The sequence below is a fragment of the Scleropages formosus genome, chromosome 16 (assembly GCF_900964775.1).
Source record: "Scleropages formosus chromosome 16, fSclFor1.1, whole genome shotgun sequence".
NCBI lineage: Eukaryota > Metazoa > Chordata > Actinopteri > Osteoglossiformes > Osteoglossidae > Scleropages > Scleropages formosus.
The window spans coordinates 24,838,119-24,853,923 of NC_041821.1; the positions used below are offsets into that span (position 1 = coordinate 24,838,119).

The 15,805-nt window shown below is 43.1% G+C and overlaps 1 protein-coding gene across 7 annotated transcripts in view; it reads right to left on the minus strand.

Moving 5' to 3' along the window:
* LOC108933732 (zinc finger homeobox protein 4-like) overlaps nt 1-15,805 on the minus strand; it is an 83,281-nt gene that overhangs the window by 38,266 nt on the left and 29,210 nt on the right. For all 7 annotated transcript variants that reach the window (XM_018750982.1, XM_018750986.1, XM_018750987.1 and 4 more), the window contains one exon: nt 234-474. In XM_018750982.1, coding sequence (XP_018606498.1) covers nt 234-474 — 241 coding nt within the window. The remainder of the gene's footprint in view (nt 1-233; nt 475-15,805) is intronic.

Below are 15,805 nucleotides of genomic sequence, written 5' to 3' on the forward strand. Positions count from 1 at the left end.
TCATGGGTGAAAGCTGGGTCTGTCAAAGAAAAACAAAATTGCCACGAAACCTTTCTTTGAAACTCTAGCTGGGTGTCTGGTTTGTTTAATTAACAGTATAAGAAACATTGGGGTATGCGCGTGTGTGTGTAAACAGGAGTTTAGTCCAGCTGGAGATCTGGGGTTAGGCCCATCCATGATGGGTTGAGGTGGGTTTGGATGGAGGGTCAGAAGGGGGTGGACACTGTACTCACCTGGCTCTTTTGACACCTTTGACAGGCAATCCTTGACAAGGAAGAGCTCACTTAATTCGTCACCGTTTGAAGTGCCACCTTGTTGCCGCACACGGAGCTTCCGCAGTCCGTCAGCCTGCTGGTGCCGTGAGGAGAAGACATGCTGCAGCAGCTCCAGCCTCACGACAGTGGAGTAGTTACACACGACGCAGTGGTAGTTGTACGATCCCGAGTTTGGTACTCGCTCTTGCTTTTCCAAGTACTGTGGAAGAAAGAGGAAAAAGTCTTTGAGAACTTCTTAGAATCAATCAGGCTAAGACACAAACACAGGTACAGGCAGTCCCCGGATTACAAACGAGTTCCGTTCTAAGTCTGTCCTTGAGTCAGATTTGTATGTAAGTTGGAACAGTTAGGTGCGGTTCGTATCTAATGTCAGTCTTAGTATATAGTATATTGTCTACCTTTTTATTCATAAAAAACATTAAAGAAACTCCTGGATACACTAATCATGTTTAATAAAACAATAAATTATTATTATTATTATTATTATTATTATTATTAGAAAAAATTAATAATAAATGTTACTACAGTATTTAGAGAGGAGACAGAGAATGTTTGTGTGTGTGTAGGTATAAAAAATATTAAAGAAACTTTAATGTCGCTTTTCCAATGTTCGCTGGTGTTTCACCTTTTTTCGATCGCATTATTGTTTCCACTTTGGTTTTAATTGTGACTGTTTTCCTTTTCTTTGATGCATCACATTTATGCTTTGTTGCCATAGTTAGGAGAGTAAAAACAAAAAAATTCAAGCCAAATACAATAACACACAAAACACTTTTAACAGCAATGTGGTCTGTGTCTTATTGAGCAGGCAGGAGACTAAGGTAGGTGTGTAGATCCAATTGCGGGATCTTTATTGTCAGTACACAAGGGAGCAGGTGAGATTAGTGGTCGGGGATAGGTGTAAGTCGGTTGATGCACAAACGTAGGTCTTGAGGTGAATCCAATATCGTAGTTGAGTAGGTGATGCAAGTGTCGGGAGCTGTCAATTTCAGGAGCGGGAACAAGGGATTGAGGAGAACGAGGAAATTGGAAGGACGAGTAGGTTGTTGTGGATTCACTCGAAAGTGCTGGAGAGATAGGTTTCTCAAGTGAGACTCCGCAACAGGGTGTGCAGGTGTCACTTCTTTATACCCCGCTGCTCTGATTTTGGGCAGGTGCGAATGTTCAGGATGAGGTCGTGGGTGTCGGTGTAACAGTCCGACTGAAAAGAAGGAAGTCTTTGTTCTACCTTGGGCTCACGCGCTCACAGGCCAACAAACAGCTGTAGACACGTAATGTTTTGATACGCAACACGAAGTAGCGCCATTTGTTATTAAGATTCGTTGGATGTAACTCGAATTTTCAATATAGTTGGCTTTACAGGGGGTGGTTCATAACTATAGGTTGTAAATAAGTTGAATGTTCGTAACCCGGGGACTGCCTGTATGTTTTTTAATTTTTCTGTGAAAGAAGTATATGGATATATAAATTCATATATAAAAATACAGTGCAACTGGACTGGACTTGCAGGGAGTTGGGGGGGGTGTGATTGTATGACTGACTGACTGTATGACTGTCTTTTTTTTGGTAATCATTTCACCATGACAGTAATATGCTATAAGCTTTACACAAAGAAATTACAGCATATCATGACAAAATAAGAAAATGAAACAGATAGCTGTATTTTAACTGAATCATAAAATTAATAAATAATCCTGGTGGCCTAGATTAGTTCCTAAACCAATATGTAATTTCCAAATTCATTTTTAAACTGTATTTTTTTTATTGGGGAAATATGTTTTTTTTTTTTTTTTTTTTTTAATATATTACTTTTAAATATATCTAAATATTTACTTAAATATATCTAAATACACACACACACACACATTTTCAGAACCGCTTGTCCCATACAGGGTCACGGGGAACCAGAGCCAACCCGGTAACACAGGGCGTAAGGCCGGAGGGGGAGGGGACACTCCCAGGACGGGACGCCAGTCCGTCGCAAGGCACCCCAAGCGGGACTCGAACCCCAGACCCACCGGAGAGCAGGACTGTGGTCCAACCCACTGCGCCACCGCACCCCCTCTATATCTAAATATTTAAAAAAAAATTGTGTGATGCACTGTTTGGTCTTTGCAATAATAAAATAATCCTCTGTATTTTAACTGAGTCATAAAATTTCAGAATAATCCTAGAGGCCTAAGTTTATGCCTAAACATATAGGGTTTTTTCTTTAATTCTTAAACTGATTTTTTTTTTCTTAATTAAGGGAAATATATTTAAAAAAAATGCAATAGACAATGTGATACACTGGACTGTCTTTCCAATCAGGTCATTTGAGATCCACTCCAGATGAACTATAATACACACATATCAACACAAGTACAGGTATACATAAGGAAAACATCTCTGTACCCAGATTTGTCACCACTGAGCAGTGCTAATGAGAGGCTCACACTATAACAGGGTCTTCTGGGGACAGGGTCTGCACACAATGCTCATACATCGGCCAAAGCACCTCACTGAAGGAAAGGGCCTGTAAATGTTTCTGCCCAAGGTCAGCGCACAGAGCAGCTCATCTGCTCAAACACAAGAAAAGCTTGAAAAAAGCTGTTAAGGAACAGCAACTTTTCAGTCTAAGGAGAGAGAAATTGCTTGAGTTGGGGGGATGAAAAAGTGGGAGGAAAATCAAAGAAAGAAAAAAAAGAAGAGGAAAGAGTTCCTATGTGAGGAGTTACTCCACTCATATTTCTTAGGTTTTTTCCTCCAAAGAGACATACATTGATTATTAACAAGTGTTTAATTCACTCCATTATCCGAGTTCTGCCACGCCCACACCTCCGAGCCAACATGGAACACCTGGGACGCAACGCAGACTGGGGCATAAAAAGCTGCGTCAGACCAGCAGCTGATGCGAAACCTTGTTCAGCTTTCTCGTTTGCGACCTTCTAGCCAATTCCTGTTCCCGAACGCCTTCCCCGATCCCGTCCCTTGTTCCCACGATCCTATGCCTCTTTATAATCATCGACCTCTTGCCTGTGTACCGACCTCGCCTTTTGGATTCTCCCTGTTATGATGTTCGCACCTCGAAGACCAATCGCCTGTTCTCTGACCTCCTCTCTTGGATTTCCCCGAAAACACCACGTATACCGCTCTGCACTTGGGTCCGCAGCTTCCTTCCAGAGCCAGTCATGACAAGTTCACTTGCAGTGTTAGATACTGTACAATAAACTACCTACAGTCATCACCAATCGATACAGCCAAGTAGTGTAACACAAACGTGCAAATAAACAGATACATACATTACAGGCCATTTGGGGTGGCTAATCCACCTAAAACATATCTTTGAATTGTGGCAGGAAACCAGAGCACAAGGAGAAAACCCACACAAACACAGGGAGATGCAAACATGCAAACTCTACACAGTGCGGATGGAACCCACGTATGTTAATCTTGCCCAGACACGATGGGGTGCTGCCCACATGGAAGTAGTATTACAAAAGGGGACTGACAGAAGGCTTCAGCAAGCAACTATTGCACTTTTACCCCCTGACTGTGCACCTGTAAAAGGTGGCAGATTCCTCAGTCTACCCCGTCTAAGCACCTTCCACCAGCAAGTAAATACTACACCACCTCGGATACATGTGGCATGCAGCCTCATATGGCAGAGGTTTCAAACTAGAGATCAAAGGGAGGGATTTAGGCCTCCAGGTCTGCTGGTGGAACAGGGGTCGATAGCACTCAAAACCAAACTATAACACCAGTCCACAGAAATCAGAACAGCAATTTCAGACATTTACTTTACGTTTACATTTATTCATTTAGCAGATGCTTTTGTCCAAAGCAACGTACATCTCAGCAAAAGTACAATTTATGCATTACATTAAGAGAAAAGATACAGCTGCAGACATGTGACTCAAGTAAACGTAGTTTGTTGCTTACCACTTGCTGCACCGAGGTTCATTGTTCACACACAGGATAGACATCCTGATAACACACACACACACACACACACACATTTTCAGAACCGCTTGTCCCATGGTCACGGGGAACCGGAGCCAACCCGGCAACACAGGGCGTAAGGCCAGAGGGGGAGGGGACACACCCAGGACGGGACGCCAGTCCGTCACAAGGTACCCCAAGTGGGACTCGAACCCCAGACCCACTGGAGAGCAGGACTGCGGTCCAACCCACTGCACCACCGCACCCCCTTCCTGATAACCTCCTACCATTTTTTTTTTTTTTTTTTTTAAATAAGATTATAAGATACACAAGCAAACAAAACAATGCCAGAGTAGTGGCTGAATAAAGGCTTTATCTGGTGAGGCTCATGAAGTTACGGTGCATAAACATTTACACCATACATGAGCTGGAGAGATCTTGGGCGAAATGGGTCCTGAAAAGGTGAGTTTTGAGACCCTTCTTGAATGTAGAGAGAGTTTCCGCAGTGAGAGGGGAAGGTCGTTCCACCGCAACGTAGCCAGAACCGAGAACCTCCATGCTTTACCTTTCGTGCGCGGGACCACCAAGCGAGCAGAAGTAGACGAGCAAAGGGGTCTAGCTGGGGTGTAGCGGTTGATCAAGACCTATAAATAGCTGGGAGCAGTTCTACTGATACATTTGTAGACAATAACCAGGGTCTTGAATTTGATTCGGGCAACTATAGGAAGCCAGTGCAGAGAAATGAGGAGAGGAGATACGTGGGAACACTTTGGCAAATCAAACACAACTCATGCAGCAACATTTGGTAGAAACTGCAGAGGTTTGATGGCAGTGGCAGGAAGGCCACACAGGAGAGAGTTGCAGTAGTCCAGATGGGACTTTAGTTACACAATATTCTTTGCTTTTACTGTGCATATTACCCTGATGAGGTCAACTTGTAGGGGTCAAGGTAAATGCTTACACAAGATTTATTTAGCTGACTTTGTTCTCTAAAGCAACTTACAATCATTATTTACTCATTAATAGAGGTGGTAATTTTTACTCTATCAATTCAGAGTAAGTGTCACAACCATGCCGCCCAGCCAATGTGGAACACCTGGGGCGCAGCATGGACAGATGCATATAAGGCAGCGTCAGAGCAGGAGCTGACATGGAGCCTTGTTCAGCCTTGTGACTCACGATCTCCTTGCTATACCTCCACTCCTTCCTGCTCCCTTAGTCCTTTTCCAGTCCCATAACCCTACTCCTTAGTTCTCAAGCCTCTTTATGATTATCGACCTCTTGCCTGAGTCCCGACCTTACCTTTTGGATTGCCCCTTCAACGACGTTTGCGCCTCGGAGACCTACTGCCTGTTCTTTTAAGTTTCCAGGATTTCCCTGAATAAAGCTCCGATTCTGCACCCCACTTGGATCAGCCACTTTCTTCCGGAACCAGCTATGACAGTAAGTACCTTTATTTACCACACAAGAAAGTAGAATTTCAACCAGAGTCCTCCAAATGCAAGGAATCAGTGCTAACGACTACATCACCTACTCTCTCCCACCATGCAAATTCTTCCTTGGTTTAATCAAAGGATACATTCAGACTTCATTCAGTTATTTGTAAATTTTTCTTGATATATGTGTTATTTATTTGAGCAGTCAGTTTTTGCATATATAAGTGTTAATTCATCAGCAGGTGTATCACAAACCCTCATTTCTGCACAAAACTCAAAGGTAAATAAAGTCTACCAGGATGTACATTTGTCCCTAGCTGGAATTTTTACAGTGTTGATGAAATTTCTGCACTAGCGCCTCTTCTGCACCCATGCAACAGGGCACATATTGTGTTTGTACGGAAGATACCGTAACAAAATGAGTGTGTTAAGAACAGCAGGGGTCCAGAACCAAATATGTGACACAATGTGAGCCACCATCACATTAAACTGGTAGCATAAGACATTTAGTAGCATTGTGGTTAGAGCTGCTGTCTTTGGACCCAAAAGTTGAAAGTTTGATCCCCACCTCTAGTTGTAGTACCCTTGAGCAAGGTACTTACTGTAAATTGCTCCAGTAAAATTACCCACCTGTATAAAGGGGTAAATAACTCTAAGCTTGTAATTATTGTGACTTTAACATTGTAAATTGCTTTGGAGAAAAGCATCAACTAAATGAATAAACTGCCTGTTGCTGGGACCTTACATGGTAGCAGAGCCACTGTGCCATTTCTGACTGGGACTGCCACACTATCTATACCCCGCAGGTGAACAAAGCATGAAAACAAAGGTGGAAATGATGGCCTCTGTCACAGCATCTTCTGTACAGACACAATATGTGCCTTGTTGCATGGGTGCAGAAAAGGTGATAGTAAGCCCCGCAGGTGCAAACTTGTCCTCTGAAAAGAAGCCCAGCTAAATGACTGCTGGGGATCAGAGTCAACAGTGGTGACGTACATCTTTCCTTCCAGCTCAGTTTTCTCATGAGTCCGTGGGATTCGCTATGTATCAAGGCTGTTCTGAGGGCTGTCAAAACATTGTGAGTTTTAATTAAATTGGAGTTGTACTGTGAAGGGGGGGACCTTTCTGAAGCTGCACACATTGGCTGAAGCCGCTTGTCCTTAGGGGGGTTGTGGCAAGCCTGAGCCTAACCTGGCAACAGAGGGTGCAAGGCTGGGGGGGAGGGGGCACACCCAGGATGGGACACCAGTTCGTCACAAGGCACCCAAAGCAGGACTTGAACCCTAGACCCACCAGAAAGAAAGACCCAGCCAAACCTGCTGCACCCCCCCTTTTTCTGGGATTGATCCAAAGGAAAATTAATTACTGCAATCTTTGTTTCCTTCCAGACAGAAGCCTCTGCAATTGGGTTGGCTTACTGGTAGGAGCCACTGCTCAGCTGCTTCCTGGAGCAGATTCACCTGACTAAATCCCAAAAAAGACACCTTGAAGTGCTTTAATGTACATATTGCAGTCTATTCTGAAATTCTATTTTACACTAACATAGCACAATGAAACATGCTCTTTTACATTAGTGTATTATTCCAGTGGGGGGCGCGGTGGCGCAGTGGGTTGGGCCGGGTCCTGCTCTTCAGTGGGTCTGCGGTTCGAGTCCCGCTTGGGGTGCCTTGCGACGGACTGGCGTCCCGTCCTGGGTGTGTCCCCTCCCCCTCTGGCCTTACGCCCTGTGTTACCGGGTAGGCTCCGTGACCCCGTATGGGACAACAAGCGGTTCTGAAAATGTGTGTGTGTGTGTGTGTGTGTGTGTGTGTGTGTGTGTGTGTGTGTGTGTGTGTGTGTATATTATTCCAGTTTGGTTCTGACATTCTTTTTCAGGAATTCTCAGATAAAGAAAATTATGGCTGAGATTTTTTCTTTTTTTTTTTTTTTAGGGCAAAAACTGAACAATATTTGCTGACTAGTAATTTCTCTAAGGTCAGTTAATTTCTGTTTTGTCTTTTTCCCACAGACAGACATGAGCACACAAACACACACATAGCTGTATGAGAACAACGAAAAAAAGAATTAAAAAAACTACCTGATATAAAACAAGATTAATAATATAAATAGCTATGCAAAAATACAGCCTCCCACAATTCTTCATGCTCTATTATTTTTTTATGGACATGTCCACTTAAAAACAAAAAATCCAACAAACAAGTTGACCAACGGCTATGACAGCCATTCAAAATAATGCAACAGAAAACTAATTTCTTGAATAGAAAATCATACCCGATTACAGCTTGGCAGGCAACCAACTGCACTCAGGACCCTATGGGACCAATCTTTTAATCTGATGGTTTGTCAGGATGCCGGTGCACAATCAGTACCATCACTGCCCTTGCTTCTCCATGACAATCCAGAGGCCATGCCCCAAGGCACCACAAGGCTCTATGGCCCACCCCATCATGCACCATGATGGGGATGCCAGGAATGTGCATAGGTCACACAGATCAGACAGTGGAAACCAGGCAAGGGGACTTATGTGGGGACCTCAACAGTGGCCAAATACAGACATGGAGACAGTTGAAAAAAAAAATCATATTTCTTTCTTCATGCTACACAGTATGATTGGAGAGACCTCCTGATAAATAATTTCACCCACCCACCCATCTTCTGTCCCACTTGTCCTAAAAGGGTTGCGGTGGCAGCAGGGAGAGCAGAGAGGCCCAGCCGCCCCTGTCCCGATTTCCAGCCATTCCCAGGCCAAGTGTGAGATATAATCCCTCCGGAGGGGTCCTGGGCCGACCTCGGCGCCTCGTCCCAGTTGGCCGTGCCTGGTATACCTCAACAGGGAGGCGCCCAGGAGGCATCCTTATCAGATGCCCGAACCACCTCAACTGGCTCCTCTCAATGTGAAGGAGTCGCGGCTCTACTCTGAGTTCCTCCCAGATGTCCGAACTCCTCACCCTGTCACGGAGAGTGAGTCCCAGCACTCTGCAGAGAAAACTCATTTCGGCCGCTTGTATCCGCGATCTTATTTTTTCGGTCATCACCCAGAGTTGATGACCATAGGTGAGGGTAGGGACGTAGATCGACCGGTAAATGAAGAGCTTTGCCTTATGGCTCAGCTTCCCTTTCACCACTACAGTCCGGTACAGCAACCGCATTACTACTGTCGCTATTCCCAGTCTGTGGCCGATCTCACGCTCCTTCTTCCCTCACTCGTGAACAAGACCCCAAGATACTTGAACTCCTCCACCTGGGGCAAAACTCTCCCCTTACCTGGAGGGGGCATACCATCCTTTTCCATGAGAGAACCATGGACTCAGACTTTTTTCGCAACAAAACTTTAAATAATTCTAATTTAATAATTAATTAATCATTCTAATTGTTAAATTCCTGCTTGCAGTTGTTTACCCATTTACACAGTAAGGTAATTCTTACAGGAGCAATTCAAGATAAGTACCTTGCTCAAGGGTGCTACAGGAAAAGGTGGAATTCAAACTCACTAACCACTACATCACCTGCTTTTGCCTGATTCAGCCACTGGATAAACTGCCTCTTTTAATTCCAGCATTACTGACACTAAATATAACTGCTTCTTGGTGAATGACATCACATTGGCTGCAAAGATAATGATGTGGAAAGAAAAATCTATATTTGCTTTTTCCAGTGTTAATCTAAAAACAAATTAGGACATTCAGCATGAACATGTGTTTCTTCTGACATTAATAAAGGACTGTAGCCAAAAACAGTAAGTGGAAGCTACAGCTTAATTATCTGGGAATGGCTTGTCACCACAAATATAATTTCACATCAGAGTACTGGAACACAGAATTTTCGAAGGTTCTTGAATTTGCCGTCTAGGATGCAACATCCCCTGTTGCAGTGCCACAGCCCTAATGCACAAAATGACATAAGATCATGTTGCTTCTCAATGTATTCACAACACATGAGCCTTTCTTATGTTGTGAAAATACTCCGCCACTGATCACCACTAAAATGTAACACTGGGCCAAAATTTACAAAAAAGGCACTGAAATGCCTCATCACATCTAACAGTCCATAAATAACACTTATTATGGAATATCAGTTTGACAAAGAAGTATGTATAGGTCAACAGGAAATAATTTTTTTAATAATTTGTTTTTGAATTTGAAACACCTAGGTTGGAATTCCCTGCCCACCCCATTGTACTCTTGAGTAAGGTACTTACCTTGAATTGGTACAGTAAAAATTAACCACATATGTAAATGGCAAATAATTATGCCACATTAAACTGTCAGCCAAATCAATAAATAACTTTAGAAGAAGCTGTAGAAGGAAAAAGAAAAAAATCCAGAGATCCCCAAATTAATTTTGATCCATTTTCAGTACAATTTAACACAACATAACAGAGTTACAAAAAGGGAAAATGGCATAAGTGTATATCCTCAAAGGGGGGCGCAGTGGCGCAGTGGGTTGGACCAGGTCCTGCTCTCCAGGGGGTCTGGGGTTCGAGTCCCGCTTGGGGTGCCTTGCGATGTACTGGCGTCCCGTCCTGGGTGTGTCCCCTCCCCCTCTGGCCTTACGTCCTGAGTTGCCGGGTAGGCTCCGGTTCCCCGCGACCCCGTATGGGACAAGCGGTTCAGAAAATGTGTGTGTGTGTGTATATCCTCATTTAGCTCTTTGATTTCATCTGATTCTGTGAATTGGTGCTGAGTCATCCACTTTTAGCAGTTAATGTCAACCCCCCTCAACAGCAACATTCTAGAGAGGTAGCCAAGCCTATTAAACCTGGCCTTCGATTACAGGGAATTAAGCTCATCTGCCCACTGAGGCAAAAGTTTTAACATATGTTCACAAACTAATTATATTTGTGCTGAAACTGAGGAAAGGATTTGTGTTACTGGTTTGAACCACTGAGCCTCTAAATTGGTAGATTGGAATCAAAGTGTCAAGTCAGATGAAGCAAGTGGTATCAGAAAACAAATTTTTTTACTGGTGATGGTGGGTGGGTGGATGGATGGATCAATGGATCGATGGATCGATGGATGGATGGAAATGAAATTGAACCTTGACTTAAACTGAAGTCAGAGAATAGAATGATACTGAAAACACATGTGGGGGGCGCGGTGGCGCAGTGGGTTGGACCGGGTCCTGCTCTCCGGGGGGTCTGGGGTTTGAGTCCCACTTGGGGTGCCTTGTGACGGACTGGCGTCCCGTCCTGGGTGTGTCCCCTCCCCCTCCGGCCTTACGCCCTGTGTTACTGGGTAGGCTCCGGTTCCCCGCGACCCCATATGGGACAAGCGGTTCAGAAAATGTGTGTGTGTGTGTGTGTGTGTGTGTGTGTGTGTGTGTGTGTGTGTGTGTGTGTGTGTGTGTGTGTGTGAGAGAGAGAGAAAACACATGTGCACTGAGTCAAAAGAGATACTTTGGACTGAATAAAATCTGCAGTGTTTTGTAATTACCACCACAATTGTATCCATGACAGTGGACAGTTGGTTAAATGATGGAGGTCTTTTCTAGCAATTCTCTGATGTTCATCGGTAACACACACGCACACATTAACTGAAGCCGCTTGTCCCAAGCAGGGTCACGGTGAGCCAGAGCCTAACTCAGCAACACAGGGCGCAAGGCTGGAGGGGGAGGGGGAGGGGGAGAGGGAGGGGGGACACCCAGGAAGTGACTCCAGTCTGTCACAAGGCACCTCAAGCAGGACTCAAACCCCAGACCCACCAGAGAGCAGACACAGGCCAAACCTGCTGCTCCACCGCACCCCCTCATTGGTGATAGCTCCTATTTTTGCATTTTTTAAGTTGTAATAATCTTAAGTTATACTCCCCCTCTACTTTAGTCACAACTGTTTTCTGCATGTGTTATGTTAAATAACGCACAATTTGCCTGATAACCAATCAATGGAAACAACTGCTTGTCCCAAGTGGGGTCGCAGCAAGCCAGAGCCTACCCAGCAACATAGGACACAAAGCCAAAGAGGGAGGGGACACAAGAAGGACAGGACATCAGTCTGTTGCAAAGCACCCCAAGCAGTGGTTGAACGGCAGACCTGCCACACAGCGGGCACTGACAAAACCTGCTGTGCCACCACACCCCCTTGCCTGATAACATTAAGGACTAATTTCTTCTGCCTTGAAAATTTTACATTTCATTATCAATCTAAATGGTATATTTTACAGTTACCATTTAACATGAGGTACCTATCCCACACGATCTGAAGTATTCCTCTAAACAGCAAATTACGGAGACGCAATGTGGAAAGGAATTTCTAATAACAAAATAATTAACTGTAGACTCTAAACTCTGACTTTTTACATACACATACCTTTATACATTACCATCAGTGTTGATGAAGTAGTCATCTATAACAGGATATGCAAGGAATTTCATAGATAAGGTCTGAACAGTCCACATACCAAAGCTCACTCAGCATTCCTGTGGATACTTTGATGATTGCTGGAATGTTTCTGGAATGCTTCCCCCCCACCCTCCCCCACATTCTTTTTTCCTTTGTCTGGAAGAAAAATAAAACCTCTTTCAACAAGTTGGCCTTAGAATACACTGTGCCAGTGGAACATGTTGTGTGTTAAAGGAAGACACTATCAACTGAAACAAAAGCCATTTGAACACTCTTGTCATTGTTTGTGTCTAAGAAAGATGGACTAACCTGGCAAAAGCACTCTAAACACAACAAATTCAGGAAATAGATTAGAATTTATGAGCATAATTATGAAGTCACTGTAACTATGGGTGGCATGGTGGCACAGCAAGTAGTGCTGCTGCTTTATAGTGCCTGGGTGGTGCAAGAGGATGTGGGTTTGATCCCTACTCAGTCTGTATGGAGTTTGTATGTTCTCCCTGTGTCTATGTGGGTTTCTTCCCACAGTCTGAAGACCTGCTGTTCAGGGTCCCCCATTTGTGTTTGTTACACTGATGTATGGATGAGTGACCCATTGTAAGTAATGTACCCAGCAGCATAAGTCACCTTGGTGAATAAGGTGTGTGGGCTAGTAACACTACATAGTATCCATTTTAAGTTGCTTTGGAGAAAAGTGTCTGCTAAGTGAATAAATGTAAATGTGAGAGTGGATTCTATTAGGTCTATTTCATGGTATTAAGGATTATGTGACTACTACTAGGCATCTAATCCTACTAAGGCTGGGGGAAGGAAATTGTATTGTGCTCAAAATCCCAGCCTGAGGACCTAACATTCCAAATTAATTACAGAAGTAATGCTTTATACGTACATACCATGTTAACAAATGCAAAACAAAAAAAAGTCAGAGATATCATTTCCATTGCTCTATGCAAGTTATTGAAAATAATTCAGATATATTCCCTAACTGAGTTATGATTCTTTTATTGTGGGGAAAAACAGAAGAATATATTGTATAGCATGAGACTATGTCTCCCGGCTGGCCTGGGAACGCCTTGGGGTTCCCCCAGAGGAACTGGAGGAGGTGTGCTGGGAGAAGGAAGTCTGGAGGACTCTGCTTGGACTGCTGCCCCCGCGACCCGGCCCCGGATAGCGGAGGAAGATGGAATGGAAAAAAATATTGTATAGCAAGGTGCATAAAACCAAGAGGAAAAGACTTTCTAAAGAATTTGCCCAGATGACAAGCAGGAGAAGTAGGTACAACAATTGTTAATGCTGCTGCCTTACACTTGAAGGGCCAATGTTCAAATCCTACCACTCTCTGTAGTGCCCTTGACTGAAGTTCTTACCTTCATTTGGTCTGCTGAAATAAAAAATTACATTAATAAATACTTAGTATTAACACAGACACATAGCAATTTACCTTGGGCCAAATTTACTATACTTTACAATAAGGACTAAATGCAAGCAAGACCATAGAGAACTCAAGCATTAATTTAGCTGCTACTTTTCTCCAAATCAGCTTACAATGTTAAGGTTACAACTATTTACCCATTTTATAGCTGTGTAATTTTACTGGCACAATTTGGGATAAGTACCTTGCTCAAGGGTACTACAGCTAGAGGTAAGACTCAAACCTGCAACCTCTGGGTCATAAAGCAGTCATTCTAACCACTACACTACCAGCTGTTACTTATCTTTGTTGGGGTTTCATGCTGTGTTTTTGTGTTGGACATCAGTTGCTTTCCATCAAAGGTTTTAATTCCAATACATCTCTTTGTCATCATTGATCACTACATCCTATGCATGTGGACAAAGGACTGATCCAATCTGTGCCAAAGTCTAGGGGCAAAAATCTCAATCTTCTTCATTCAGATGAAAAGCATGTTGAAACACCACACATGACACAGTGACATCTCAGTATGATGATAAGGATCTTGGAGCTCAGAGTGTCACCTTAGAGTTTATATAACAACAACAAAGATATTACAAGGTAAGAGGCCCATCTAATAATTGTGAGAACTTTAACAGTCCATAAGATCGTGTGCATGTGTGTGTGCTCTCATTTTTATCTGTTCTAATAGTTTTTTTTTTTTATTTCACCTACTCTCTTGACCTCTGTGAGCTATTTTCTAATCTGTAGGCAATCTATCAGAAACCAAAATTAAATTAAAATCATTTATGAAGGATCACATCAGTATAAGAAGGGTCTCAGAGTACAGTTGTCTTGGCCAGAGCTGCCAGTTAACTGAATTACACAGAACTGAATCATCTGCTTATTGCACACACTGGAAAAAAATGTGGAATGTAAGAAGTTAAAGATAAAATTTCTCTTGCCTCCAGTGCAGTGAAATAAGATTAGTCTTTCCCTCAGAACTGCTAAATCCTTTTCAGTATTTCAAAAAGGGTACACACTTCTCTCCTGATCTCCTAATTGCTCCATAAACTTGCATCACACCATCATACACTTTTTAAAATTTGCTATCAATTCCATATTCTGATACTGGTGTAAAGTGCACTCGCAAAACCACTAGTTTTGTACAAACTGGCAACTTTTTAATAATTGTGTGTCTGCATCCATTACATTAAATTTATTTATGTAATGGCTCCCAGTCTCTTATAGAGTTGATTATAAAATCCTACTTTTGACCTATAAGGCAATACATGGCATTGCACTGGCTTACCTTTGTGAGATCATTAATCTTTATATCCCAGGACGATATCTCCGTTCATTAGATGCAGGTTACCTTAAAGTACCTGTGATCAATGAGACCTCAGTAGGAGGTCACGCCTTTAGTTATAGAGCACCTAAACTGTGGAATAGTCTACCAGTTACTGTCAGAAATGCCCCGTCTGTTTCTGTTTTCAAAACCCGACTTAAGACTTATATGTTCACTCAGGCATTCCACTTCGTAATGTAATTCAACCTGCCTTGGTTATTTATTTTATCACCTTTACAAAGATGCATTTTAAATTTACTTAAGTAACAAATTACTAACTCTGTCCTATCTTCTCGTTGAGCACTACCTCGCTACATAAGACCTGAGGAGGCTGGCCAGTGGTGACAGACGAATCCTATGCTGACAGAGGATGATGTCATCTGCCGTGACGATCGAGACGTTCCATGCCGAGTCGGGGATCCAAGATGCCATTTACCAACATTATAATTGTTAAACACTGGCTTACAAATTGTTATTTTCTAGAATGCCCAGGAGGGGTGGGCTACCACTGGCCTGTGGACCCCCAGAGGTTTTTTCTCCCTCAACTTTCAGTTGGGAGTTTTTGTTCCTTTCCTCGGTGGCCAGTAGGTATACTTATAGCTCCATAATAAGTTCTTCATTATGGCAGCCATTAGCTGACCGTCTTCTTTGTTTGTATCTGTTTTTCTTGCCTTATGTCTGTGTTAAAGCGCTCTGTGTCACTGCGTGAGAAGAGCGCTCTATAAAAAATAAAACAATAATATTCACTTTTCTCTAAAGCAACTTCCAATGAACTCTATGTAGTGTTATCAGCCCACACACCTTATTCACCAAGGTGACTTACAGTGCTAGATACATTACTCACTCATTCATACATCTGTGGAACACACTCTCTCTGTATCACTCACACACACTATGGGAGAATCACATGTCTTTAGACTGTGGGAGGAAACCCACACAGACATGGAGAAAACATGCAAACTCCACACAGACCGAGCAGGGATCAAACCCATATCCTGTCACACCACCCCGGCACTGTGAGGCAGCAGCGCTATTTGCTGTGCCACCACTATAACTCATCTGCTATAAAATGCATTATTGTTTAATCTCTCAACTCTC